This window comes from Saimiri boliviensis, chromosome X (genome assembly GCF_048565385.1).
Source record: "Saimiri boliviensis isolate mSaiBol1 chromosome X, mSaiBol1.pri, whole genome shotgun sequence".
In the NCBI taxonomy this organism is placed as follows: Eukaryota; Metazoa; Chordata; class Mammalia; order Primates; family Cebidae; genus Saimiri; species Saimiri boliviensis.
In genome coordinates, this window is record NC_133470.1 from 88,396,748 (window position 1) to 88,422,688 (window position 25,941).

The 25,941-nt window shown below is 39.4% G+C and overlaps 1 protein-coding gene across 3 annotated transcripts in view; it reads left to right on the plus strand.

The window, feature by feature from the left end:
• The first annotated feature begins 53 nt into the window (after positions 1–53).
• TMEM185A (transmembrane protein 185A) overlaps positions 54–25,941 on the plus strand; it is a 52,371-nt gene continuing 26,483 nt past the window's right edge. For 2 of the 3 annotated variants that reach the window (XM_074391400.1, XM_010341779.3), the window contains exons 1-3: positions 54–286; positions 19,287–19,463; positions 22,089–22,296. In XM_074391400.1, the coding sequence (XP_074247501.1) occupies positions 249–286; positions 19,287–19,463; positions 22,089–22,296 (423 nt within the window). In that variant the 5' untranslated portion in view covers positions 54–248. The remainder of the gene's footprint in view (positions 287–19,286; positions 19,464–22,088; positions 22,297–25,941) is intronic. The other variant, XM_074391399.1, reaches the window with a different exon arrangement.

Below are 25,941 nucleotides of genomic sequence, written 5' to 3' on the forward strand. Positions count from 1 at the left end.
GGGGCTCCGAGCGCATGCGCGGCCTCCGTACGGAAGCCCGGAAGGAGGGGCGGGGAGCGGTGGTTCAGGTTTCTTGGGGCGGCGGCGGTGACAGCGGCGGCGGCAGCGGCGGCTTCGGCTGCGGCGGCTTCGGCGGCAGCGGCGGCAGCAGTAACGGGAGCGGCAGTGGGGACGCGGCTGGCACTGGCGCCATGAACCCGCTGTAAGGCGCGGGGGTGGAGGAGGACGCCGCGGTGAAGTTCTCCGCCATGAACCTGAGGGGCCTCTTCCAGGACTTCAACCCGAGGTGAGGCGGCGGCGTTGGCGCCCTCAGGAGTCCGTGCTACGGGCTCAGGAGCGGGCTGGTGTTCGGCTCCAGGGAGGCACGGCGGGCGAGATGCTGCAGCCCGAAGACCCGGGCGCCTGCCTGAGCTTCCCTGCGGGTGCAAGCGGCTCCCAGGCAAAACAGTCGGCCTTGGCGCCCGCCCTCTTCCTCCTCCAGTGCCCGGTGCCTTCAGCCCCTGCCCGGCCACAGCCGGAAGGGCCCCACCGGGAGACTCGTCGTGCCCCAAGGGAACCCCACTCCTCTCCCCTTGCTCTCCCTCATTGCTGTCCCAAGTTCTTTCTCTAGGTTCCATCCTCTTCTGCCCCGCTGCGTGTCCTCCATTCTCCACGTCTGGCCGTCTCACTTGACCCAACACCCCTACCTCCACCCCAGCTGTTTGCTCCAGTTCCTCGCAGCCCTGGCGGTTTTCCGTGGATTTTTGCCCATCCTTTGCTTGTTGGCTTCTTTGTTGAACGGGTACCTGAAACATTGTTGAATCCCTGGAGTCAGTGTCAGAGTATGGCAATACCTTATATAATGCATTTCAGGGTGAGCCTGATCATTTTCCATATGCATTTTCTCATCAGTCTTCACTACAAGTTTATTTGCAGGAAGTAGATATTGCTGTCCTTTTCCAGATGGGGAGCACCCAGTGCACAGTGTGGAGAAAGCACTGGCTAAGGACTCAAGCGCCTGTCCTGCTCGACTGTTCTGTAACTGTTCTCTTCCCCCAGGCTGTGAGCTCCCTGAAGCTGAGACCATCTCCTGCATATCTTAGTGTCCCCAGCACCTCTCACCCACCGTGTCTGGCAAATAGTAGGCACAAATAAAATGTCTGTGGAACTACACTGAGCCCAAAGACTTGGATTGGAGACCAGGCCATATGTAACTTGATGATTCTCTCTCTGCCCTTCTTTGGCCTTTCTGTAAAATAAGAAGTTGGCCTAACTGATCTCTTAAGTTTCCCTTCTTCGCTAGTTGGGAAGACGTGTGCTCAGTAAACATTCCTATACTGTAACCTATGCTAGGTGCTTTTGATGCTGGCGGTCTCAGCCAAGGGGTGAAGAAGGACTTGTACGCTTAAGATGTCTTACGGTACTGTGCTGTGCTGTACTATGGGGGCCAAGTATGGGGACGACTGTCTTGGCTGCTTGTTGAGGATGAAAGGACGTCTTAGGGGAGTGTTTGTATGTTAAGTATGCAGTCTCCCTAGGGATGGTGACATTTTAACTTGTGAGTCATTGTGACTTTGTAGGTGCTTTTATTCCACTTTGAGTTCATGTTCTTGTCTGGAGTGCCAGTGTCCCTAACACGGTGCAGACATTATCATTGTTGGCCTTAACAGAACTAACTGCAGTACTTTCCTCTGCTGCATCAGGGGGTTACGATTGGTCTGCAGGGTAGTACGGTTGTTGCTGTAGCTAGACAAGCCATGTGTGTCTTCTGTTTAGAGATGGTGATAAGAAAGATAAGTAAAAGCTGAATTGTTTTGTGCCCCTGGGCGACTCACTTATCTATTGTTTTATCTGTAGAATGAGTATAATCTCTCAGAAGGGTAGGGAGGCCAATTCATAATTCATTACAAACTGGTTTATAAACAGAAAGCTACGTAACTTGTTTGCAATGTGACATATAATTCAGAAGCCATAAGAAACTGCTTTGAGTGATTAAACAGGATAACAGAGTTGCCAGTGCAAGATAGTGCTGCACTGATACTACCTTTAACCATTTTTTCCTTTAGCCCTTTCCTCCAAAAAATTAATATATGAAATTACAATGCAATACCTGATATCTAAACAGATTTGTAGTAATTATCAACATATTTATCAATATCTTAATTCTACCTGGATTAAAATGTATTTCTACCTGAAAAATTTAAAGGTCTTTTATACTGTGCCATTTTCCTGATTCTGTGTTGCCAGAGGTAGTGGGTTCCTTAATCTTAGATATTTCGAGAAGACATTGGCCAGGTATTGTTGGTAAATCAGATTTGGTTTTTTAGCTGGTAGTGTTTCATGTCTCCTGAGAACTCCTAGTTTTTGACATTGTGCTTTAGTTCCCTTCCATGCTGAGGAAGGCCTTCCCTGTAACTAGAAAGAAAACGGAGGGGTGTACACAGGAAGATACCTTATGTGGGGATTTAAACCTTGATGCCACTGCTTTGTCCCCTACCTCTAATTTTAAACAAATTCAACATCTCCTTCCTACCGCAGGAGGTTGTCACACACTGTTCTCTTTGCCAGGAATGTTTCCTTCTCTTTTCCTCTCCTCCAGACCTAGTGAACTCCTATTTATCCTCACTTGGTACTTGCTAAGGGAAGCTCTCCTGACTTCCCTCACAGATCTACTGCTCCCTGTTTCTACAATTCCTGTAGTAGGCACTACTCTTCCATCATAGTGCATATTTGTACCCTTGTATTTGTGTGCTTATTTGATTAATACCCACCTCCCCTACTAAACTTAAAGCTCCATGGGGTCAAGGCCATGACTGTGTCAGTTTTATAGCCTGCATACCTGGATTAGTACCTGGCTCAATAAATATTTGTGGGATGAATAAGTGAATAACTCTCCAGAGCCTATAAAAGAAATCTAGAGCTGCTGCTTTCAATCACTGCTTTCCTGGTGGTCTGTGGTCTGGTTCTCTTTCTTCTTGCCCTCTTCCCACCTTCAGAGTGCAGCCATTCCATTGGAGAGATGAGAAAGAATATGGTACTAAGGCAGAATATGGCTGTCTTTACTTTGCAGATTATGTCTTTGTCACAGAAATAGTCACTCTTATGGTTTGATGGGTCCCAAGGCGTGGGCCATGGCTCCAGATCCCCTTTCAAGCCTTTTGGATCTTGGTAAATCTGAATCCACTGCTGCATTGACAAGGCTCTGGAAACTGCAGTGACAGAGAATGATTCACAAGTGTCAACAGTCAGATGTGCAGGGCTGCTAGGTGACCCTCTGCCTATTTCCATCTGGCACAGGACTGATTGATCATGAACTTCTTTTCATAATTGCTTTTTAGTTATGCAGGTTAAGACATGCTGAAACAGATGTACTGGACCCACAAAGAAGTCCTTCCTTGAATACCTGAGGCTTCCTAACAGTGAAAGAGCCCCATTCTTAGAATAGGCAAACCGATTCCGAGGCATTCTGGGTGGTAGGGATCTGGGAGTAGGCAGCATTAGGTGGGCTCCCTGCACACACCATGGAGCCTTGAAAGTTTCTGCTACTTTGATGGAGTTGCTGGTTCAGAGAAGGCCCTTCCACTCTGGCAGCCATGTGGCACTGGAAGACTGTGAGAAAACTCTGCTGGGCCTTCTTAGTCATCTGTGGTGAGCTCCTGATGGGAGTATGGTATATACCTCAGGTGTGCTAGACTGGAACAAAGGCTGAGAAATGTTGTTCTGGGGGTTCCATCATGTGGCCACAGGGTACTGATGAGATCAGTAGTGTTTGGAAACTTCTATATGCTCCATATTCAGAATACATTCTGGAGTCTATGTAAGTTATCTTGTCTCTTGTTTGAAGTCAGGAAAAAGGAATGCGATTGCTGGTAATATAGTTCACAAAAGGCAGTTACCTGTCTTCCAGCAGTTATTTACGAAGTATATTTAGAACATTGGTTCATCAAACATCTCCTAGGTTCCTACCTCGTGCCAAGTGAGGTACTACGTGCTCTAAGTACACAAATCAATGGAATATAGTCCTTTTCTCAATGTGTAAGCCTAGTGGAAGAAGCAGAAATGAAAGGGAAATAAGAATTCAATAGATTATGAGGCATTACGGAGACAGGAACCAAATGTCTTAGAAGTACAAATGGCGGGACCACTAATTCTGTCTTGAGCATGCAGGGAAGAGACTGTAGTGGAAATGACTTTTTTTTAAAATATATATATTTTATTGCATTTTAGGTTTGGGGGTACATGTGAAGAATATGCAAGATTGTTGCATAGGTACATACATGGCAGTGTGGTTTGCTGCCTTCCTCCCCATCCCCTATATCTGGCATTTCTCCCCATATTATCCCTCCCCAACTCCCCTCACCTAGTTGCCCCCACCAGACTCCAGTGTGTGATGCTCCCCTCCCTGTGTCCATGTGTTCTCATTGTTCAACACCCGCCTATGAGTGAGAACATGCGGTGTTTGATTTTCTGTTCCTGTGTCAGTTTGCTGAGAATGATGGTTTCCAGGTTTATCCATGTCCTGACAAAGGACATGAACTCATCATTTTTTATGTCCGCATAGTGTTCCATGGTATATATATGCCACATTTTCCCTGTCCAGTCTATCATCGATGGGCATTTGGGTTGGTTCCAAGTCTTTGCTGTTGTGAACAGTGCTACAATGAACATTCGTGTGCATGTGTCCTTATAATAGAACGATTTATAACCCTTTGGATATATACTCAGTAATGGAATTGCTGGGTCAAATGGAATTTCCTGAGCTAGATTTTGAATTGAGCTAGTCTTTTGAGCCAGACTTTGAGCTAGAATTGTAGGGTTGTCACCAGACCAGAAAGCCAGAAGGGTATCTCAGAAGGGACAAAGTATGCAAAGGCATGGGGTCATGATAGTACCTGGTATGTTCAAGTAGTGAAGAGGTTTGTGTGGTAGGAGCATGCAGATGACATGTGTCATGTGAGTTAAATATGTAGTGTTAGTTACTGCAAATATTCTTTACAGATTATTGTTTTTAAGAAAGCAGTATCCAATCCCTGAGTGTACTGTCAGTACTGTAAGTGAACTACTCACCACTCAAGTGACTGTTTATCTGTTGTTCTGTACTCTCAAGCCACCTACAGTCAGGAAATGGTCTTGATTTTACTGATGTTGTTAATAGCTGTGACTTCTTGAGTAGTACCACATGCCAGGCCCAATATAGGGGCTTTGCACCTATTATACATAATCTTTACAACAACCCTGCAAAATTAGATATCAGCCTTATTTTAAAGTCTTGACAGCTTGTGACTTCCCTGAAGTCGCACAGGCAGGAAGAATCCCAAGTTAAGATTCTAATCCAGGTCAGTCCCATGAAGCCTGTGTTCTTTCCTGCATGCCATGCCATATTTCTAGTTAAGTGGCAATCCCTTTCCCCAATGACATTGTAGATCCAGTATACTAAGGACCCTTCTATTTAAAAATTGAAGGTGATTAAACAAAACAAACCTCTTACTGGAGCTTATACATCCAAATGAGTGTTGTCATTCAAATAAATTAATTGGGGGAAGGGAATGTATAAACCTATTCCATTTTTCATACTCCTTGTTACTCATCTGGAATTCCCTTTAAAGTCAATTTACATATCACATAAGAGGATACATCTCATTGCTTTATGATCATTTAACATTTTCAACCAAAATAGTTCCATCTAGTTTGATCACACGTCTTATTCACTAAGCTTGGCTCTGAGTGACTATTCACCATTTCCAAAATCCGAATCCATCCTTAGTGAAAATTTAGCACCATTTGGGGTAATCAAAAGATCAGACTGCAGGTTCTCAAGGTGCTTCCAAGAAGAAAGCTTCAAAGATGGTTTGAATAATGAAGTACCATTGGAATTAGTGCATTGCCTCCCAAGGGGACTGACTGGGTAAAGGAGAGAAATCTCATTTGAATGTGTAATTTCCAGTTTTAAAAATATCATTCCTATGACTTGATATTTACACACACATTGTTCTTAGCTGTGTTCTCTAAGGGATAGGATTCAGAGATGCTGAATTAGGTGCTAAATGAGTAGATGTTGAGTACAAATAGACATGTACCACAGGGAAATCCTTGTTGCACAAGAGAGACAGTGGATTGAAGGAGTTTTAGATAGTTTCCTAGGACTCCAGAAGATATGCTTTTTTTAAAAAAATATAGAGCTTGGGGTTTCTAATTACTTTGCATGATATGTCATACTTGTACAAGTTGACTGGAATTTAAAACAAAAGCCTCCAACTCCAGAGATAGGTTCTTTATAACTGGAGACTCATACTTTTGTCAGCTCTGACTTAATAGTGACAAAAATGATTGCTAAATGAGATTGTTACCTACAATTGGCAGAACTTTTGTCTTTCATAATACTGCTAAAGCTGGAATGGGTAAAATGTATTGTTTACACCAGGCGTCCCCAAACTTTTTACACAGGGGGCCAGTTCACTGTCCCTCAGACCGTTGGAGGGCCGCCACATACTGTGCTCCTCTCACTGACCACCAATGAAAGAGGTGCCCCTTCCTGAAGTGTGGCGGGGGGGGGGGGCAGATAAATGGCCTCAGGGGGCCGCATGCGACCCGCGGGCCGTAGTTTGGGGATGCCTGGTTTACACAGTGCTTTCAGATACCCTTGTCTTAATGAATGAATACATGAGGAATCAGATGAGGAAACAGACTTAGGGAAAACCACACCGATGATGAATGGCAGTTGAGGAACTTAAATGTAGATCTTCCTACTGGCCTGGGCTCTGCTTTTATTTGGCCTTTGTTCTTTTTTATATCTACTGGTTAGATGCTCTTAAACATTTTTCGTCTAATTACAACCAGTTAAAATCTCCACTAAAAGACTTTAAATTTGGTTAATAAGGTTCTGCTGAGTGTAAGAGGGGCAATTACCTTGATAGTTTGTGAAACTTGTCAGGTTGTCATTTGGAGCCATTCTCTCAAGCTATAGACTGGGATATGCCATCCAGAGTTTCTTTGTGTGTGGGTGCACATGTGTGCGTACATGTAGGCACTTGTTAATGTGCATGTGCATGCTCCAGTGAAGCCAGCAGCTTCCAATGGAAAAAAAAACTGATAGGTCTAAAAAGAGTCCAGCTGCATTCTTAGGATATGCAGAAAACAGATACTAGAACGTTTACACTCAGTCATCATCCCTTTGCTATGTATATTCTCTCTCTTCCTCCCTTCTTCCTTTTTTCCTTACCTGTTCTCCTAACCCTGCAAAGTGGGGAGAGAGGGAATTTGAGCCTGAGCAGAAAGCTCCATATAATTCAGAGAGGACACTAGCTTTGGCTCAGATAACACTACTTAGTGATTCATCATATACTAACACTACAGATTCAAATGAACGTGGCATAAATCCATTCTAAAGGTGTAACTGGAAAAGTGAATTTTAAGTAGTGATTAATGTTAAACTGGAACCTCCCAATTCTCCCAGGTTTGTGAATAAGCAGTCTATTTCTATACTTGGACTCTGGTCTGAATGTTTCTTGAAAAGTAACTCAAAGTAGTTTAGGCTACAACTGTGACTTATTTTTTAAGTACATTTTCTTATCACTGTATTATTTGTCTTATATTGTATATTCTCTTACAAATCAGGCTTGATATTTTCTTTTGGATATGCAGTCACCTTTTAGACTTTGCTTCCAAATATATTTATATAGTTAAGATACTATTCTTCCTTTCCCCAACTAGGAGTGTATATGAATTACATCTTTTGAGCTTTCTGATTATATTAATTTGGTTTATTTGATCAACTTTGTAGTTTAATTTTTAATGAAAAAGCCAGCTGTTAGGATTACTGATAAGTTTCATTTTTTAATCTATATTTCTACTTTTAGTTTTATTATTTCTGTATTTTGGCTTTTTCCCCCAAATTTCTTAGAAACTCAATTTACTAGTTTACTTTTGCCTCTTTTTTTTTTTTTTTCTACTTTCGTTTAAACTTTTGAAGTGAACACATTTTCTCTGAGTTTTGCTTGGCAGCTGCCCAAGTGTTTTGTGTTTCAGTTATATTTTAGTAATATATTAAATATTCTGTAATAGTGTTCTCTTTTATCCTTGACCTAATCATTATTTAAGGAAGGAAATTAACATTGATCTAGTTAACTGTTAATTGCAGGTGCCAACTCCTGCAATGAATGTTTTCTGATAGGTTATTAAATCCCCAGCACTATCTAATAGAGGTATCTGCATTTTGCTCATGAGGCACATGAAGTTTAAATTAAGTGCATGCAAAAAATCTCATCAACTCTACTAAACTGTTTAACAAATCAGTATTGAAAATGATCCATTTTTTATCAGTCTCTTATAAATTGTATAGAATTTCTGCCTCTGGTCTCTACTGATTACAGTCTACCTTACACATGCATGTGTATCTTCTGTCACTCTTTTGTTGAGAAAATCTGCAGTGGCCCCATATTACCTGTTAATAAATTTCAAGGACTTTACCTTGATATTCAAATTCCCCTGCCATCTTACCCCAGCCAACTTCTGGCTTATTCCCTACAATGCCCTTTCTCCCGTCTCTCCAGCATCCTACCCACCAAGATTTATAGAAAGTATTCTTTGTGTTCCAGTCTGCTGTAATTGGAGAGGGGAGGATAAAGAAGTGACGGGTAATGAATACAATAATACAGTTAGATAGAATAAATCTAGTGTTTGATAGCTCAAGAGGCAAATATAGTTAATAATGTATATTTGCAAATAACTAAATGAATGGAATTGAAATGTGCCTAACACAAATAAGTGATCAATGTTTGAGGTGATGGATATTCCAGTTACTCTGATTTGATCATTACACATTGTATGCTTGCATCAAAATATCACATGTATCTCATAAGTATATACAACTGTTTTGTATCCATAATAAATAAAAATAAAATTTTTTTAAAAGATTGGAAAACATCTTATTCCCTTTGTCTGGAATTCCTTGTTCCCAACTTGTTGCCCAGATTCCACCTCTCTTCCCAGCTCTCCCAGAGAAATTAATCTTCCAAGTCTCCTGGTTTACCATATGTAGTTACTTGTTGATACATCATCTCCCTCTGTTCCTATTAGCCTGAGCATCTTGAGGGAAGAAATTGTTTTTCCTTTTTATATATCTCACACATTTCAGCCACTCAGATGTTTTTAAAAATTGTAAATTAGATACATGTTTATTGTGTGTTGCTGCCCCAAGGTTCCTTTTTTTCTTCCTGGAAAAGCTATATATATGTAAAGAAAGTGTTTTCTTGTTCTGCTACTTAATTCTCTTGATATAATCTTGCTGTTTTTTAAATCTACTCTTGTGTTCATTTCCATATTTTCCCTAGGAACTTTGTCTGTTTTATCTGTCATGATTTAATAGGAACATGAGGAAGCCCACAATGAAAATATTTCTGTGTATTCTTAAAAAATAAAAATTGTAAAATTATTTCCATATTCCATGGTCATGTTGTTAGATTTTTATTATTTAGGTTTTCCTTATTAGTCCCTTTAGCTTTTAGTACTTTTTGTTTTAAAATCTAATTTATATAATTTTAAAGATAGTAAATTGTTTCTCTTGTCTTCATCTAGGTGTGATAAACCTCTGTCCTCTGATTTCTTATAGTTGGTTCAGCTTTTAACATTGGTTCCCAGTGTGACTCTTGAATGTAACAGATTTACTTTTTTAATCTAGGAAGTAACCTTTCTTTTTATAGAGCTGTGGTAGGCAGAATAATGACTCCCCAAGTATGTCCACATCCTAATCTGTGGAACCAGGGAATATGTTCTGTAACATGGCAAAGTGGAATTAAGGTAGCAGATGGAATTAAGTTTGCTAATCAGCTGACCTTAAAATAGAGAGATTATTGTGGATTTTCTGGCTGGGCCCAATGTAATTACAGGGTCCTTCAATATAGAAAACAGAAAAGGAGGGCAGAGTGATTGAGTATGAGGAGGACTGCATTCTCCATTGTTGACTTTGAAGATGGAGGAAGGGGCCATGAGCTAAGGAATGTGGCAGCCTCTAGAGCTAGAAAACGCAAAGAAACATTCTCTCCTAGAGCCTTCGGAAGCATAGTCCTGCTGACACTTTGACTTTAGCCCAGTGAGACCCATATTGGACTCTGACCTCCAGAACTGTAAGGTAATAGGTTTGTGCTTTTTAAACCACTAGGTTTGTGGCAGTTTTGAATGGCAGCAATAGGAAATTAATAAAAGAACATTCAGCACATGTGTATTTTTCTAACCCTAGTATTTGGATCATGAATTACATTTTTGTGCTATTATTTGTCCTTTTTAAAGTTTATCTTGTTTTCTATTTTTCATGTCATAGACATAAAATTTTAAGTTTCCTTTAAATTATGTCGAAAACCACATAAAACAATCACTTTTCCAACATTTAAAACATTTTGGTACTTCTCTTTTCTTTAGTTCCACTACTCTTTCTCTCTCTCTCTTTTTTTTTTTTTTTTTTATTAAATAAGGAAACTGTTTTACAGAAGATAATGAAGTTAGCTTATAGCATTTACTCTCCCCTCAATCTACTTTTTAGTTGTAGTCTGAAAATCCTTTAGGATAAAAATTACCTGTCCATATTATTTAATTTACATATGAATCCTGTGTCTATCATTATCTTAGCATTTGTTAATGTTCTAATCAACTAATTTCTTTTAAATATTCTGTTTTCAAGGCCATTGTTTCTGGTAATTATATTTGTAGCCACAGGCTGTAGTTAACAAATTGGTTCTGATTTTTTTAGATTTTGGAATATTCCCCTCTGCTTTTAGAGAGAAAAATTCTGCCTCTACTAATTATGTACTGTGTTTGTGGTGATAACTCCATTTCTATTAACTTGTGAATCCCGCTCTACCCCACCTGGACACAGGCTGTTTTCTTGTCCAAAGTCTAAGTCATGGATGAAGTCATTTTTATCTTGGCTTCTTTAAATGTTAATTCTCTCTTTCTTTGTAGCAACTTGTAAAAGCCTGTTTTTATTTTTGAGTATTAATAATATTAACTAATGTGTATTGAGTATGCTGGTTATCAAACCGTTTTCCACAGACCTTGGAGTTCCTTAAGACTCTTTCCAGGTATCTGCAAAGTCAAAATTATAATCCTAAGACATTCTTTGCCTTGGTCGACATTGGCACTGGTGGAGCTAAAGTGATGGGTCGAACAGCAGGTGCCTGAGCACAAATTAGGACAGTGGCACCAACTGCACTAGTATTTTGTTGTTGGATTCTTCACCACATGCTGGACTTGCAGTTAAAAAAGGATGCCAGCTTCACTTATGAATGTCTTGATAAACCAGAAAAATATTAATGTCATTTAATCTTGACCCCTGCATGCACATCTAGTTTAATACTCCATGTGATGAAATGTGAAGAGTGCATAAAGACCTGCCGTATGCTAAAGTGTAATAGTTGACTCAAGGAAAAACATGTGTGCCTGAGTTACAAGCTGCTGTTTTCATGGAACATCATTTTTATTTGGAAGGACAACTTGACAGTCAAGACTGTGGTTATTTGTGTTATGGTATTTGACAGACATTTTCTTGAAAATGCAAGAAGAAACCTTCAAGGAAAACAACTCATGGTATTTTTTGTAAATGGTAAAATTTGATCTTTCATGGGAAAATAAGAATTTTTGAAAAGTTGTATCTACCACCATGAGCTTGACAACCTCCCAGTACTTAAAGTATTTCTGATGAAGTGGGTGGAGTTAGTAAGTGAATACGTAGTGTGATTTTTTTTTTTTTTTTTTTTTTTGCTATTGTGTATGAAATGTGTCAACATTTAAAAGGTCTTTATAACTCAGTGAACCAGTATTTTCCAGTTGACCTACATTGTATTATACAATCATACTGGGATAAAAGAGTCATTGAAAATTTAAGAGAGACCAGTGGATTTCAGTGTAGCAGAGTACAAAAAGTTCATTGACAGGATTTCAGATTCCACATCACAGTTAACCTTTAAGAAACTACCACTTGTTGAGTTTTGGTGTCTTGTTGAAGAATATCTACCATTATCTGAAAGAGCTATTAAAATAGTTCTTTTCTAACTAATAGTTCTTTTCTAACATCTCTCCAAGACCAGATTTTCTTTGTATACTTGAACCAAAACAATATATTGCAACAGAATGAATGTAAATGTAGATATTAGAATCTAGGTGTCTTCTATGAAATCATACATTTAAAATTTTGCTAAACTAGAGAAACAGTGCTGCCGCTCACTAAATTTGTATTGGTTTTGGAATTTTTAAAAATAATGTTATTTATGTTTGTACTTAATGTGTTTATTGTTACCTTTAAAGAGTAGTTTTTTAAAAATAACCACTGTATCAGAAATATTAAATACCAGTAGGGATAACCCATATCAACAAGAGCTCATTGGAATCCTCAGTAATTTTTAAGACTGAAAAGGATTCCTTTTTAAGACCTAAAGAAATGTCAAAATTTTTTATGCTAAGAACTTTGAGAGCTGCTGATTAAGTGCTTTATACAAAGCACTTATCATACTCATTATCTTATATTCACAGCCACCTTATGAGGTGCATATTATTGCCCTAACTTTATGGGTAAGAATACTATGACACAAAGATGCTATATGTATTTTTGTTAGCAACCCCTCTGAATCTCATGGTCTTCCCAGTGTAGTTTTCTATCTTGGGGGCTTGCTTCTGAGTTTAATTCTATAGGTCTCATTTTCTTAGTACCCTCCTCCCTTTTTTCCAATTGAAGTTTCTTATGTTATTTTTCATAGTACAAAAATAGTACATGTACCTTACAGAAAACTCAGATATCATAAGCAAAAGAGTAAAAAGACTATCCTTAATCTTCCCCATTGGAGAACTGTTAGCTGCTCGGTGGATATTTATTCAGATGCTTTTCTAAATATGTTCAATTATTAGTGTAAAGTCAGTATAGTATAATACTCAATTAAAAGGATTTTGGAGTCAAATGGTTTGACTCCCAGCTTTGAGCTCTTAGACAAATTACTTTACATCTAAGCTTTTATTCCTTATCTGTAACCGCACTGATGTGTTTCCTGTGTCTAGAATTTTGCCCTTTCCAGAATGTCAAATAAGTAGCATTGTACAGTATCTTGGGTTTTCAATCTGAATTATTTGACTTATAGTGCATTTTAGATTCATCAGTGCTGTTTTCATCCATAGTTTGTTCCTTTTTACTGCTGATTAGTATTCCATTGAATGGACATACCAAAATTGGGTTAACCATTGAACAGTTTATGGATATCTGGGTTGTCACCAATGGCAATTATGAATAGAGTTTCTTTGAATATTTGAATACAAGTCTTGGTGTGGACATATATTTTTCTTTTTCTTGAGTAAAACACTTAGATGTGGGATTGCTGGGCCATAGAGTAAGTATACACTTAACTATATAAGAAACTTCTGAAGTATTTTCAAAAGTGGCTGTACTATTTCACATTCCCACCAGCATATATAAGAGATCTAGTGTGTGTGTAAGCTTATCTCATTGTGGTTTTAATTTGCATTGTCCTAACACCTGAAAATAGTATTTTTTGTGTGCTTATTTGCTTTTTGCATACCTTCCTTGATGCAATGTCTGTGAATTTTTTGGCCATTTTTAATCAGGTTGTTCACTTATTATTTTAGCTGCAAAAGTCCTTTTTATATACTAGATACAGGTACTTTGTCAGAAACAAGGTTTCAGAGTATGGTCTCCCAGTTTGTGGCTTGGCTGTCATTTTCTTAATGATATGTACAGTATCTTTTAAAGAGTAGGAGTTTTTCATTTTGGTGAAGTCCAATTCCATATCCCATCTAAGAAATGTTTGCCTAACCCTAGGTTGCAAGTATTTTTTTCCTATGTGTTTTGGACATTTTATAGTTTTGTTTATGACATTTAGGTCTATGATCCATTTCACATAAATTTTAGTATGTGTTGTGAGGTTAAGAGTCAAAGTGTACTTTCCTCATTTATCCAGTTGTTCTACCATTTATTGAAACATTTTTTCTCCATTGAATTGCCTTGGCACCTTTGTGGAAAATTAACTGACTCTGTAAGTATGGGTCTGTTTTACAGAAGAACCTGCTGGCTCCCAATTTTCACTGGGATTGGATTCAGTCTTTAAAATAATTTGGTTAATTTGGTGAGTGTAATAGGCTAAATCATGGCCCTCAAATATATGCACTTCCATGGAACCTGTTAAAGATCTTGAGATGATGGGGTTATCCAAATGGGCAATAAATTCAGTCAATCACAGGTCTTAAAAGAGGGAGATAATATTAAGAGGAGAAGGCAGTGTGATGGAAGCAGAGAGAGACTGTAAGATCTTATGTTGCTGATTCTGATGATAGAGGAAGGGGCCATGAGCCAGGGGAATACAGCTCTAGAAACTGGACAAAAAAGGTAATAGATTCTCCCTTAAAATCTCCAGAAGGAGTAAGTACTGCTGATATCTTGATTTTAGCCCAGTGAAACCCTTTTGGACCTCTGGCCTCAGGATAATAAATGTGTGCTATTTTAAGTCACCAATTTTGGGGTAGCTTGTTACAGCACCCATAGGAAACTAATACATGGAGGATGTAAATCTTAACAGTATTGAGTGTTCTAATCTATGAACACAGTATCTTTCTCCATTTATTTAGATTTTTAATTTTTCTTGGCAGTTATGAACTGAATGCGTCCCCTCAAAAATCACAAACTGACTCTAATCCCCAATATGATGGTATTTGGAGGCGGGGCATTGGGAGGTGATTAGGTTGTGAGGGTGGAGCCCTCATGATTGAAACTAGTGCCCTTATAAGAAGAGAACAGAGAGCTGGCTCACTCTCTTTTCACCATGTGAAGGGTATGAGAAGTCTGCCATCTGCCACCCAGAAAACAACCCTTCCCAGAACTCAGCCATGCTGGCATCCTGATCTCCAACTTCGAGCCTCTGGAACTGTGAGGAATAAATTTCTGTTTATAACTTCCCCACAGTCCTACCAGTGTTTGGTAGGCTTCAGTATATAGGTTTTGCATATATGTTGTTAGATTTATCCCTAAATATTTTATATTTGTGATATTATTTATAAATGGTGTATTTTTCATAAACTTTTAATTTTTGAATAGTTTTAAATTTTTAGGAAAGTTGCAGTAAATGACATATATTTTTAAATTTGTTTCCAATTTGTCATACCTAATATATAGAAATGCATTAACTTTCGTACTTTTATCTTGTGTACTTCAATTTTATTAAATTCATGTATTAGATCTACTAGTTCTTTTGTAAATTCCTTAGGGTTTCCTACACAGAAAATCATATTGTTTGTAGATAATGGCAGGTTTACTTCTTTCTTTCAAAACTGTATTCTTTTGATTTCTTTTTATTATGTTATTGTTGTGGCTAGGACCTTTAGTACAATGTTGAATAGATAAGTTGAAGTGGACATACTTGCTGTGTTTCCTGTCTTAAGGGGAAAGTATTGCTTCTCTCACCATTAAGCAGTATAACTATAGGTTTTTCATAGATGCTTCTCTATTCCTAATTTGTTTAGAGCTTTTATCTCGAATAGGTAGCAAATTATGTCAAATACTTTTTACACAACTATTGAGATGATCATGTGATTTTTCTTTTTCAGCCTACTAATACCACAAAGGATGTTAATTGATTTTCAGATTTTAATCCAAGATTGTGATCTTGCAATCCTAGCTAAACCACATTTAGTTTTAATATAGTGTCTTTATATTTTGCTGAATTCAATTGGCTAAAATATTTTGAGGATTTTTACGTCTCTGTTCATGAGAGATATTGGTCTGTAGTTTTCTTTCTTGATCAGGTTTTGGTATCAGGGTAATGCTGGCTTCCTAAAATAAATTGGGAAATGTTCCCGCCTCATCTTTTTTGCAAGAGTTTGTGAAGAATTGGTGCTGTTTCCTCCCTAAATGTTTGGTAGATTTTGCCAGGGCCTAACATTTTCTTTGTGAAAAAGGTTTTAACTAGAATTGCAGTTTCCTTGTCTTTGTTTCAAGAAATTTACTGGCATAAAGTTGTTTATAATATCCCCTACTTATCCCTTTAGTATTTTTAGAATTTGTAGTGATATCCATGTGTCACTCTTGATATTGGTAATTTGAGCCTACTTTTTTTACTGATTACTCTGGCTCTAGATTTACCAATTTTCTTATTTTCTCAAAGAAACTGCTTTTAGTTGTATTGATTTTTTTTCTCTAATGCCTTTTTACTACATTTTATTGATTTATGTGCTTATATTTATCATTTTCTTCCTTCTCTTTGCTTTTTAAAATTTTTCTTCCCGTTCTAGTTTCGTAAGATAGAATCTTAGAAACTTGAGATCTTTCCTAATGTAAGCATTTGATGCTATAATTTCCCTTAAATACTGGTTTGGTGTATCTCACAAATTTTGGCATATTATGTTTTTGCTTTTGATTAGTCCAAAATATTTTTTTTAATTTTCTTCGTGGTCTTTGACCTATGGATTATTTAGCAGTATGGCATTTAATTTTCAAATGTTTTGAGAATTTTCTAGATATTTTTTTTTTTTTTTTTGAGACAGAGTTTTGCTCTTGTTACCCAGGCTGGAGTGCAATGGCGCGATCTCGGCTCACCGCAACCTCCGCCTCCTGGGTTCAGGCAATTCTTCTGCCTCAGCCTCCTGAGTAGCTGGGATTACAGGCACGCACCACCATGCCCAGCTAATTTTTTTTGTATTTTTAGTAGAGATGGGGTTTCACCATGTTGACCAGGATGGTCTCGATCTCTCGACCTCGTGATCCACCCGCCTCGGCCTCCCAAAGTGCTGGGATTACAGGCTTGAGCCACCGCGCCCGGCCTGAATTTTCTAGATATTTTTCTATTGTTGATTTCTAGTTTGACTCCATTGTGCTTATTTACTTTTGTATGATTTCAGTCCTTTTAAATTTGTTGAGCCTTGTTTTATGGCCCAGAAGTCAATCTGTCCTGGTAAATGTTGCATGTGTGTTTGAAAGTAATCTGTATTTTGCTTGTGTTGGGAGGAGCTCATTAATATTAATTAGGTCAAGTTGGTTGATAGTGTTGCTACAATCATATATATCCTTAGTAATTTTCTGTGTATGTTCTGTTACTGAGAAAGAAGTCTTAATTTCCATATGTAACAGTTCGATTTTTTAATTTCTCCTTTTAGATTGATCAGTATTTTCTACATATATTTTGAAACTTTGTTATTAGGCATATAAACATTTATGAGTGTTAGTTCTTCTTGACAAATTGACCCCTTTATCATTATGAACTAATTCTGTTTGTCCCTGGAAATAGTCCTTGTTCAGAAATATACTGTGTCTTATGGTATGGTAGGCAGAATGCCCCACTCCCACAGATATCCAGGCCCTAAGCCCTGAAACCTGTGAATATCTTATTTTACATGGCAAAGGGGGCTTTGAAGATATATTTATTAGCATGAGTTTCTGTTGTTACCATGACAAATTATTAAAACTACTGAAGCTTATTGTCTCTCAGTTCTTTAGGTCCGGGTACAGCATCACTCAAATGGGTGTTTTGCCTAATTTCACAAGATCAAAATCAAAGTGTTAGGAGTGTTATATTGCTTTCTGGAGGCTCCACGGATTAATCTGCTTTCAAGCTCATTTGGGCTCGTGTCAAAATTCAGTTCCTTGGGGTTGTAGGGCTGAGGTCCCCTTTTCCTTGCTGGCTGTCAGCTGTGAGTTATTCTCACATTCTAAAGCTTGCCTGCATTCCTTGGCTCATGGTTCCTTACCTCCATGTTCAAAGCCAGAAGTGACAGACTGAATCATTCTCAAGTCTGGAATCTCTCTGACTTCTGCTTCATCTCTCTTCCACAACATTTTTCCGACTTAACTCTTTTGTTTTCTTATTCTAAGGGCTCGTGTGATTAGACTGGGCCCACCTGGAGGGGCCTATTTGCAAGGGCCCAAGAGAGGCCCCTAGTATCTAAGGTCAGCTGCCAGGTGACAGCAAGTAAAGAAATAGGTACTCTAGTCCTACAACCACAAGAAACTGGATTCTGCCAACAACATGAATGAGCTTAGAAGTGGATTTTGCCGGAGTCCCCTGATAAGCATTCTACCAACAGACACCTTGATTTCAGCCTTGTGAGATTCCAGATAGAGAAACCAACCAAACCCATCTGGCCTTCTGTTATAAAGAACTGTGAGATAATAAATTTACATTGTTTTAAGCTGCTAAGCTTATGGTAATTTGTTACAGCAGCAATGGAAGACTAAACAAATATTAATATAGTCATTCCGTCTTTCTTTTGGTTAGTGTTTATTTGGTATAACTTTTTCTTTCCTTTTGATTTTAATCTGTCTGTGACTTTATAGATAGATAAAGTGAGACTCATAGACGGCATATAGTTGTCTTGGTTATTTATCCAATCTGATCATCTTTGTCTTTCAATTGGTATTTAGGCCATTATATTTAATATAGTTATTGATAGGGGTGAGTTTTAACTACTGTCTTGCTTCAGCCTGGAAACTGCCTCTAATCTAGAAACTGGGGCAATAGTAGGTTTTACTTCCTTTGTTTCCTCCCTCTCACCTGTTCTCCACTGCCTGTTGTCAATGTCTGAAAACTGTTCTTTTGTAGACTGTACCAAGTTTCTTTTTTAGGTGGGAAGGTAAATTATATTCCTATTATTATATCAAGGCTGGAAATAGAAGTCCTCAAGAGTGTAATTTCCAGTTAATATTTCAAGGACATCCTCTGTAGCAATTCCCTTTTATATGGGATGAGCATGTGTGTATGTGTAACTTATTCAGTTATGGAAAGTATAATACACATACTAAAATGTTCATGCCATATGAATATGACAGATGGCTCCCTTTTTAGAAATATAATCAGCCAGTGGCAAAACTTGACCATATTCTGAGCATGCCAGCCTTTTCCAGTCTCTGTGTCTTCATACAGCTAGTTCCTTCTGCTTGGAATACTTCCTCATCTTACTTCCTTTCCCGCTGGCAGCTTTCTATTTGCCCTCTGGAACCAGCTCCAGGGTCATCACCTCTCTGCTTCGGAGTGCCTCAGACACAATCTGTAATTCCTCTTCCAAGCCCTCATCACAAACATCATGCTGTATTATATGTTTCTGTGTGGACTTCCTTTTATGAGGAAGCCTTGGAAAGCAGGAGGCTTATTTTAGTCTTCTTTATGTTTCTTTTATTCCTAACACGTTTTGTCTGCCCCATAGACCTTTTCAGTACACGGTTGTTGAGTTAGTGACTCCTTTTACGTGCTGACAGATGTTGCTCTTATTACTCCCCATTTCAGTATCACATGTTTGTAAAAGTGAATCCTCTGATTCTCCTTTTCTCCTAGTAAATTCCTCATCTATGCCTGTCTGCTGCTGTTCTCTGTGCTGCTGGCCCTTCGTTTGGATGGCATCATACAGTGGAGTTACTGGGCTGTCTTTGCTCCAATATGGCTGTGGAAGTTAATGGTCATTGTTGGAGCCTCAGTTGGAACTGGAGTCTGGGCACGAAATCCGCAATATCGGTAATACTGCTTTATAAAACCCATTGGTCACTATAATGAGGGAGCAATATCTTGACTTTTCTCACTTTTGATGAAGTAAGGACCATTTTATTTTCTACCTATCTGGGGTGTTAGAACTATAGTATAAGCTAACAAATCTCTTCTGTGTTTTTGAAATTTTGGTGTTGGGTATGTATTTTCTTACAAAAGCAGTACCATTTTTGGGGTAATGAAGTTGCCAGCCAGCTTACAAATGCCTGTATAATCCAAAATGCACCCCAAATACGGAACTGGTATGCCATACTAGACTAACTAGCATGAAACCACCGTTTTTAGGAGAAGACACTCATATTATGTTTGCTCATGAAAGATCTCTCTCCAGCTCAATTTTGGAACTGGGACTCCCCTGTGCCGCCCTCCTAGCCCCAGAGCTTGAGGACTATTATCAGTGTGGGGAGGTGGCTTAGCCAGGAGACCATGAGTCCCTGAGACAGCAGCTGGGGAATGAGGAAAGTTGAGGGCTGGATGCTAAGAAGGAAAGCAGAGACTTTGCGGGCAGTGGAGAGGGGTACCCTTTACCATTTCCAACTTTTGCCTACCCTGCTCTTGGATGCCTCAGCTGACCCAAATTCCTGGGAGTTGGCTCACTCCAGCATGCAACCTGGTGTTTCTGGGACCTGTGAGAGGCTTTCCCTTCTCTGCCACAGAGACTGTAACTACATAAAGGAAAAAAAGGGGATTTAAGAGTGAGAGGCTATTATGAACCTTCACTAGGAAGATGAGGAGTACAGGAATTCCAAATAGGCAGCTGCTCATGTGGGAAAAGTGTAAAGTTGAAACTACCTCAACTTTTTTTTTTTTTTTTTTTTTGATATGGAGTTTTGATCTTGTTGCCCAGGCTGGAGTGCAACAACACGATCTTGGCTCACTGCAACCTCCACATCCTGGGTTCAAGTGATTCTCCTGCCTCAGCCTCCTAAGTAGCTGGGATTACAGGTGCCTGCCACAACTCCTGGCTAATTTTTTTGTATTTTTAGTAGAGATAGGGTTTCACCATGCCAGGCTAGTTTCAAACTTCTAACCGCAGGTGATCCAGCTGCCTTGGCCTCCCATAGTGCTGGGATTATAAGCATGAGCCACCATGTCCAGCCACTACCTCAACTGTTTAAATTCTTGTTTACTAACTCTAAGATTGAGATTGTGTGAGTTACATATCACATACATATCTAAGAACTGTAAAACAGTTACACAGAGGCTTTGGCAGGTGGGAGACATTCATGTTTAGCTGTTTCGAAGTTCTTAGATTTTTTTTTTTTTTTTGAAAGATTGATGACCTGTGTGGCTGTATATGCTTTCTTTTTTATGAGATATTTTCAGATATCTAATGTTTGCTTCTCAAAGAATGAAAAGTTAAACATTTAGGTTCTACTAATTGATATTTAGAATATACTCAAACTTCTCTTTGTTGGTTTTATTTAAGATGTTCTGAGCAAGGAAAGAATTATTTGTGTGGTGTTGAATGTGAGGAATGTATGGGTGTGATCATTCTCGTGTTAACATTAACCCATGGAACACGCTTGAGTCCTACAGGAATAATCTTTGATAGCATTTTCTCTATGATCAAATCTCTGGTGTATTTATCACCCTCAAGAAATGTATATCATAAATGTTTCTCTATATTTTGAATAAACATTGTAGGCCTTTCAAATGCATTATAGAGCCTTTTCCTGATTGGTGGCCTTACCATTGCTCAATTGTAAATCCATTTCGGTTATTACGCATGATATTAGCTAATTAAACTGATTTTGTTTGATAACAGTTTTAACTCTTCTTTTTCTTTCTCTTTGATCTGCAGGTTTTAATTTATCTTAATGGAATAGAAAGAAAAATAAAAATCATTTATACTTTTTATTTACATTTAAGAATAGCACCTAACAATAGTTACTATATCTTGTTGAAATATAACTGACACTTGTTCATAGAACTAGTTATTTTTATAATATTGTGTGAAGTGTGGTTTACGTGGTTTTTAATTCATTGAAAAATAAAGGTCTTGAGACTTAAGGGTTATTTGTCTGGTTTTAGCAATAGAAGCAATCATCTTGAATAATTTTGGAAGTAACTCTTGTTGAATTTAAAGATGTGAATAGAAGTTTTTATGTACATTGTCAGGGAAATAATAACTGGTTATTTCTTTTGAGAATATCCTTGTACAGTTAAAACATTAACGTCTGGTTTTGTTGTAATGTTCATTTCTTTTTTTTTTAAGTTATTCATATTTTGTCTTATTGTGTAGGATTTTTTTTAATTGTACTTTAGGTTCTGGGGTACATGTGCAGATCATGCAGGATCGTTGCATAGGTACACACATGGCAGTGTGGTTTGCTGCCTCCATGCCCCTGTCACCTACATCTGGCATTTCTCCCCATGTTATCCCTCCCTGACCTCTGTAGTAATTCTTCAATGTTTCAGAGATTGCCTATCAAAGCTTAGATTTAAGTTAGCTTTCTACCTGATTTCCCTTTGCTTTTGTCAAATTTACAAGTAAAATTCAAAGGATCAACATAAGTTGGTATTTTCCCTGAACTGCTTGCTTATAATGGAGGTTCTGAACTGAGGGTATTTTCTTCTTCTCTCCCTTTTTAGAGCAGAAGGAGAAACATGTGTGGAGTTTAAAGCCATGTTGATTGCAGTGGGCATCCACTTGCTCTTGTTGATGTTTGAAGTTCTGGTCTGTGACAGAATCGAGAGGGGAAGCCATTTCTGGCTCCTGGTCTTCATGCCACTGTTCTTCGTTTCCCCAGTGTCTGTTGCAGCTTGTGTTTGGGGCTTTCGACATGACAGGTCACTAGAGGTGAGATTTCATATATTTAAGAATGTTTTCCATTTTGGGAGTCCAAGGCAGGCGGATCACTTGAGGTCAGGAGTTCAAGACCAGCCTGGCCAACATGGTAAAACCCCATCTCTGCTAATAATGCAAAAATTAGCTGGGCGTGGTGCCACATGCCTATAATCCCAGCTTCTCAGGAGGCTAAGGTGGGAGAATCACTTGAATGCAGGAGGTGGAGGTTGCAGTGAACCTAGATTACCATTGCACTCCAGCCTGGGTGACAGAGCGAAACTGTCTCCAAAAAAAAAAAAAAAAAAAAAAAAAATAGTGTTTTCAGAAGTAAAATCTGCTCAGTTATTCAGATGTTAATTTCTTACTCTTTGTTAGGAAGAGCTTGAACATTAACAGCTCTAAATCATGAGACAATAAGCCAACAAAAGACAATGGAAATAATCATTTTTCTTTCTTCACTTAGAACACTGGCTTTTCACCCAAGACATCAGCCTTCTCCCAGCTTCACATCTGTATCAATCAGACAGAAACAGAACTAATAGGTTAGTTACAGATATACATATAAAGAGAGTTAAGGAACTGGCTCACATTATTGTGGGGCTGGCAAGTCTGAAATCTGCAGGGCAGGTGGACAGGCTGGAGACCCAGGAGGAGTTGATGCTGCAATCCTGTCACAGAATTTCTTCATCTCCAGGAAACCACAGTTTTTGCTTTTAAGGCCTTCACCTGATTTCATGAGCCCTCCCCCCATGCTATGGAGGGTAGTCTCCTTTATTCAAAATCAGTGACTTCACTGCAACACCAAGCTTAGTGTTTGATTAAATAACTGGGTACTATAGCCCAGCCATTTGACACTCAAAACTGACCATCTCCCAACCCCAGACCCCATGATATAGCACCTCCCCTGCTCTCTGGTTAGCTTATTCTGATGTTTGTTTATTTATTCAATAAACATTTATCAAGTATTTACTATATGCCAAGCCCTTTCCCCCTAATCATAGGGGAGATGCAGATGAATAAAATACCAAGACTAGTAATACTAGTAATGAAAATAATAGCAGATAACGTTTATTGAGCACTTACTGTGTGCCAGGCACTGTGTGAGGCACCTCACATACAGTATTCACAACCTGTGAGGTAGTACAGAGAAGGTAAGTCATTTGTTCATGGCTACATGTGAAGGGGCAGGACGAGGATTTCATTTCAGTCAGCCCAACTCTAAAGCCCAGCCACATAACTACATAACTGCACAAAAGCTGAGGTCCCAAAGCTGACTCTTGATGCATTGAGGGGAGAACTGTGGACAAAGAATGAAGGAAGAAGAACACTGCAGTTGGCTTAGGAAGTAAACATAGCTGTTATGAGTCAGGCATACAAACTTGGACCCCAGGTCTGGGCATGGGGGAAAGGTATCTAGACAGAGGGACAATGATGGAGCAAGGCCCCGTGGGACTCAGAAGGAGAATGGGACCCAGAGCACCAGGGAGGGTTTGGCCTTGAACACGGGGAGCTATTCCCTGATTCTCATGCTGGTGGCAAGGCCACAGCATGGCTGTGACTGGTAGGTAGGAGTGGGCTATGGAGGGAGGGTATCTGATGGTCCACTTTCACCCTCCCTACAATTCCCATTTTATATCAGGGACTTGAGTATCCACGGATTTTGGTATCTATAGGGAGTCCTGGAACCAGTCCCCCACAGATACTGAGGGAGAACTATACAAGGGCTAGGACTGCATTGGGCCTGAATTATAGAAAGTAAGTCTTTCATATATTCACTCTTGGCATTCCTACCCTTGGAAGAAACCACATACCAGAAGCTGAGCTCTCTCTTCCTGTTACACAAGACCAAGTACCTATGTTGGTGAGGGGGTGGTTGGGAGTAGGCTCATATAGAGATGGGAAGGTGGTCTTCCAAGGAGCCCTGTGCTGGGAGGGAAGGGATGGCATTTTAAGGACATACGGAAGCCTAGAAGCCAGAGACACTCCATCAGCTGAGTGGACTGTGACGTTTCAGATATGACAGGAGCAAAAGGTGGAAAGGAAGGAACTGTGGGAGTTGAGAAGAAAGGGAGCCTCTACAGAAGGATTGGGTCAAATAGGGGCCACATCCTCAGCCCACAGAGCCTGTGCTGAAGTGCCCCAGGCACCCCACTGCACTCCCAGGGCACCAGGGGATAGTGAACATTTTGAGGAAAACAGTTAATACCTGACATTTGTTGAGACATCATACAAACTACTAGCTTGAAATGGTTTACAGGTTTATTTTTAGGCCACACTACATTCCTTTCAGTGACATCATATCTTTAAGAAGCTGGGTTTTTGGCAGTTGCTGTAAAAAAAAAAAAAAAAAAAAAAAAAAAAAAGGGCCAGTGCTGTGTGAAAATTCTGATGAAGAACAGGCAACAAGAGTGGGAGTGCCTTGTCTGATTCTAAGGTGTGGGAAATGGTGAGCCACCTGACAGGCACACGCATCCAACTGGGAATTAGTTTTGGTTATTTAAAATAAACATTTTTCTTTAGTTTTATATGAATTATTTTTTCGAATGGCTACTTAGGACAGAAGTACTTACTAAGTTAGACGTAATTACTTAAATCAGTGCAACTGTTGACATTGCCAGCCACATTAGGGATTTCTTTTGGCCTACAGGTTTACGGAGGAATTATGAAATTCCCTATGTACCTGTGTACTGAAAACATTTGGGAAGCTCTGGGTCCAGTCTTAGATTTTGATTCTGTGGACAGAATGTGTTTTACCAGAGTGAGGAGCAGCCTGCAGAGCATTTGGGCTGGAGGTGAGAGGTTAATAAGGGAGTTGCTAAAGTGGTAGGGGGATGATGAGGAAGAACACCTCACTAGGCAGTCATCAGATAGAAAGTGGGCACAGGATTCAAGAGAGTCTGTATGGTACAGTGGACAGGATGTGGTGGCAGAACTCGAGAGCATGGGAAAAAGAATAGAGAGTGATTCCCAGGCCCATGGCTTGAGAAATGAGACCACTGTTGGGCCTCAAAATGACATGGGAGGCTACAGAAAGAGGAGAAACAAGGTTCTAAGGTACAGGGGATAATGATCTCTATTTGGGACTGGCTTCATTTGAGGTGCCTCTAGGAGAGCCAAGTGGCCTGTGTACAGCTGTGTCTGCTACACAGCAGGAAGGCTAAATTGGAGACAGATGTGAGAACTAACCACTAAGGAAGTAATGCAAGCCAAGGGTCCGGTTGAAATTTCTTCTCCCTCAGTCCAGGGTACAATGGGTGAGTGAAAGTATGTGTGTTTGTGTGTCTGTTTCCCTGAGGGAGAGAAGACTGAATTTGTGGCTCTGGGGAACATCACCATTTAAGGAGGGGGAAAAGGAGACAAAAAGAATTACCAGAGCACTCCAGAGGGCTCTAAGACTGCATGGTGGGATTCTAGAAGGCCTGGAGGAGGGGAGCGAACATGAAAGAGTCATCCACAATATCACTAGGATGCCAGTTGAAGTGTTTTTGTTGCCTCCTGGTTATTGCTGACTTTGATGAGAGCTGTTTTCTGGTGGTCATGGGGGTGGAGGGCAGATCACAATGGAGGAAGCTGGGAATGGTAGATGAGATAGTAGGGGCTTATATATTCATTACTGTCTTACATAAAGAAACCTGAGGCTAAAAAGGGTCTTGGATC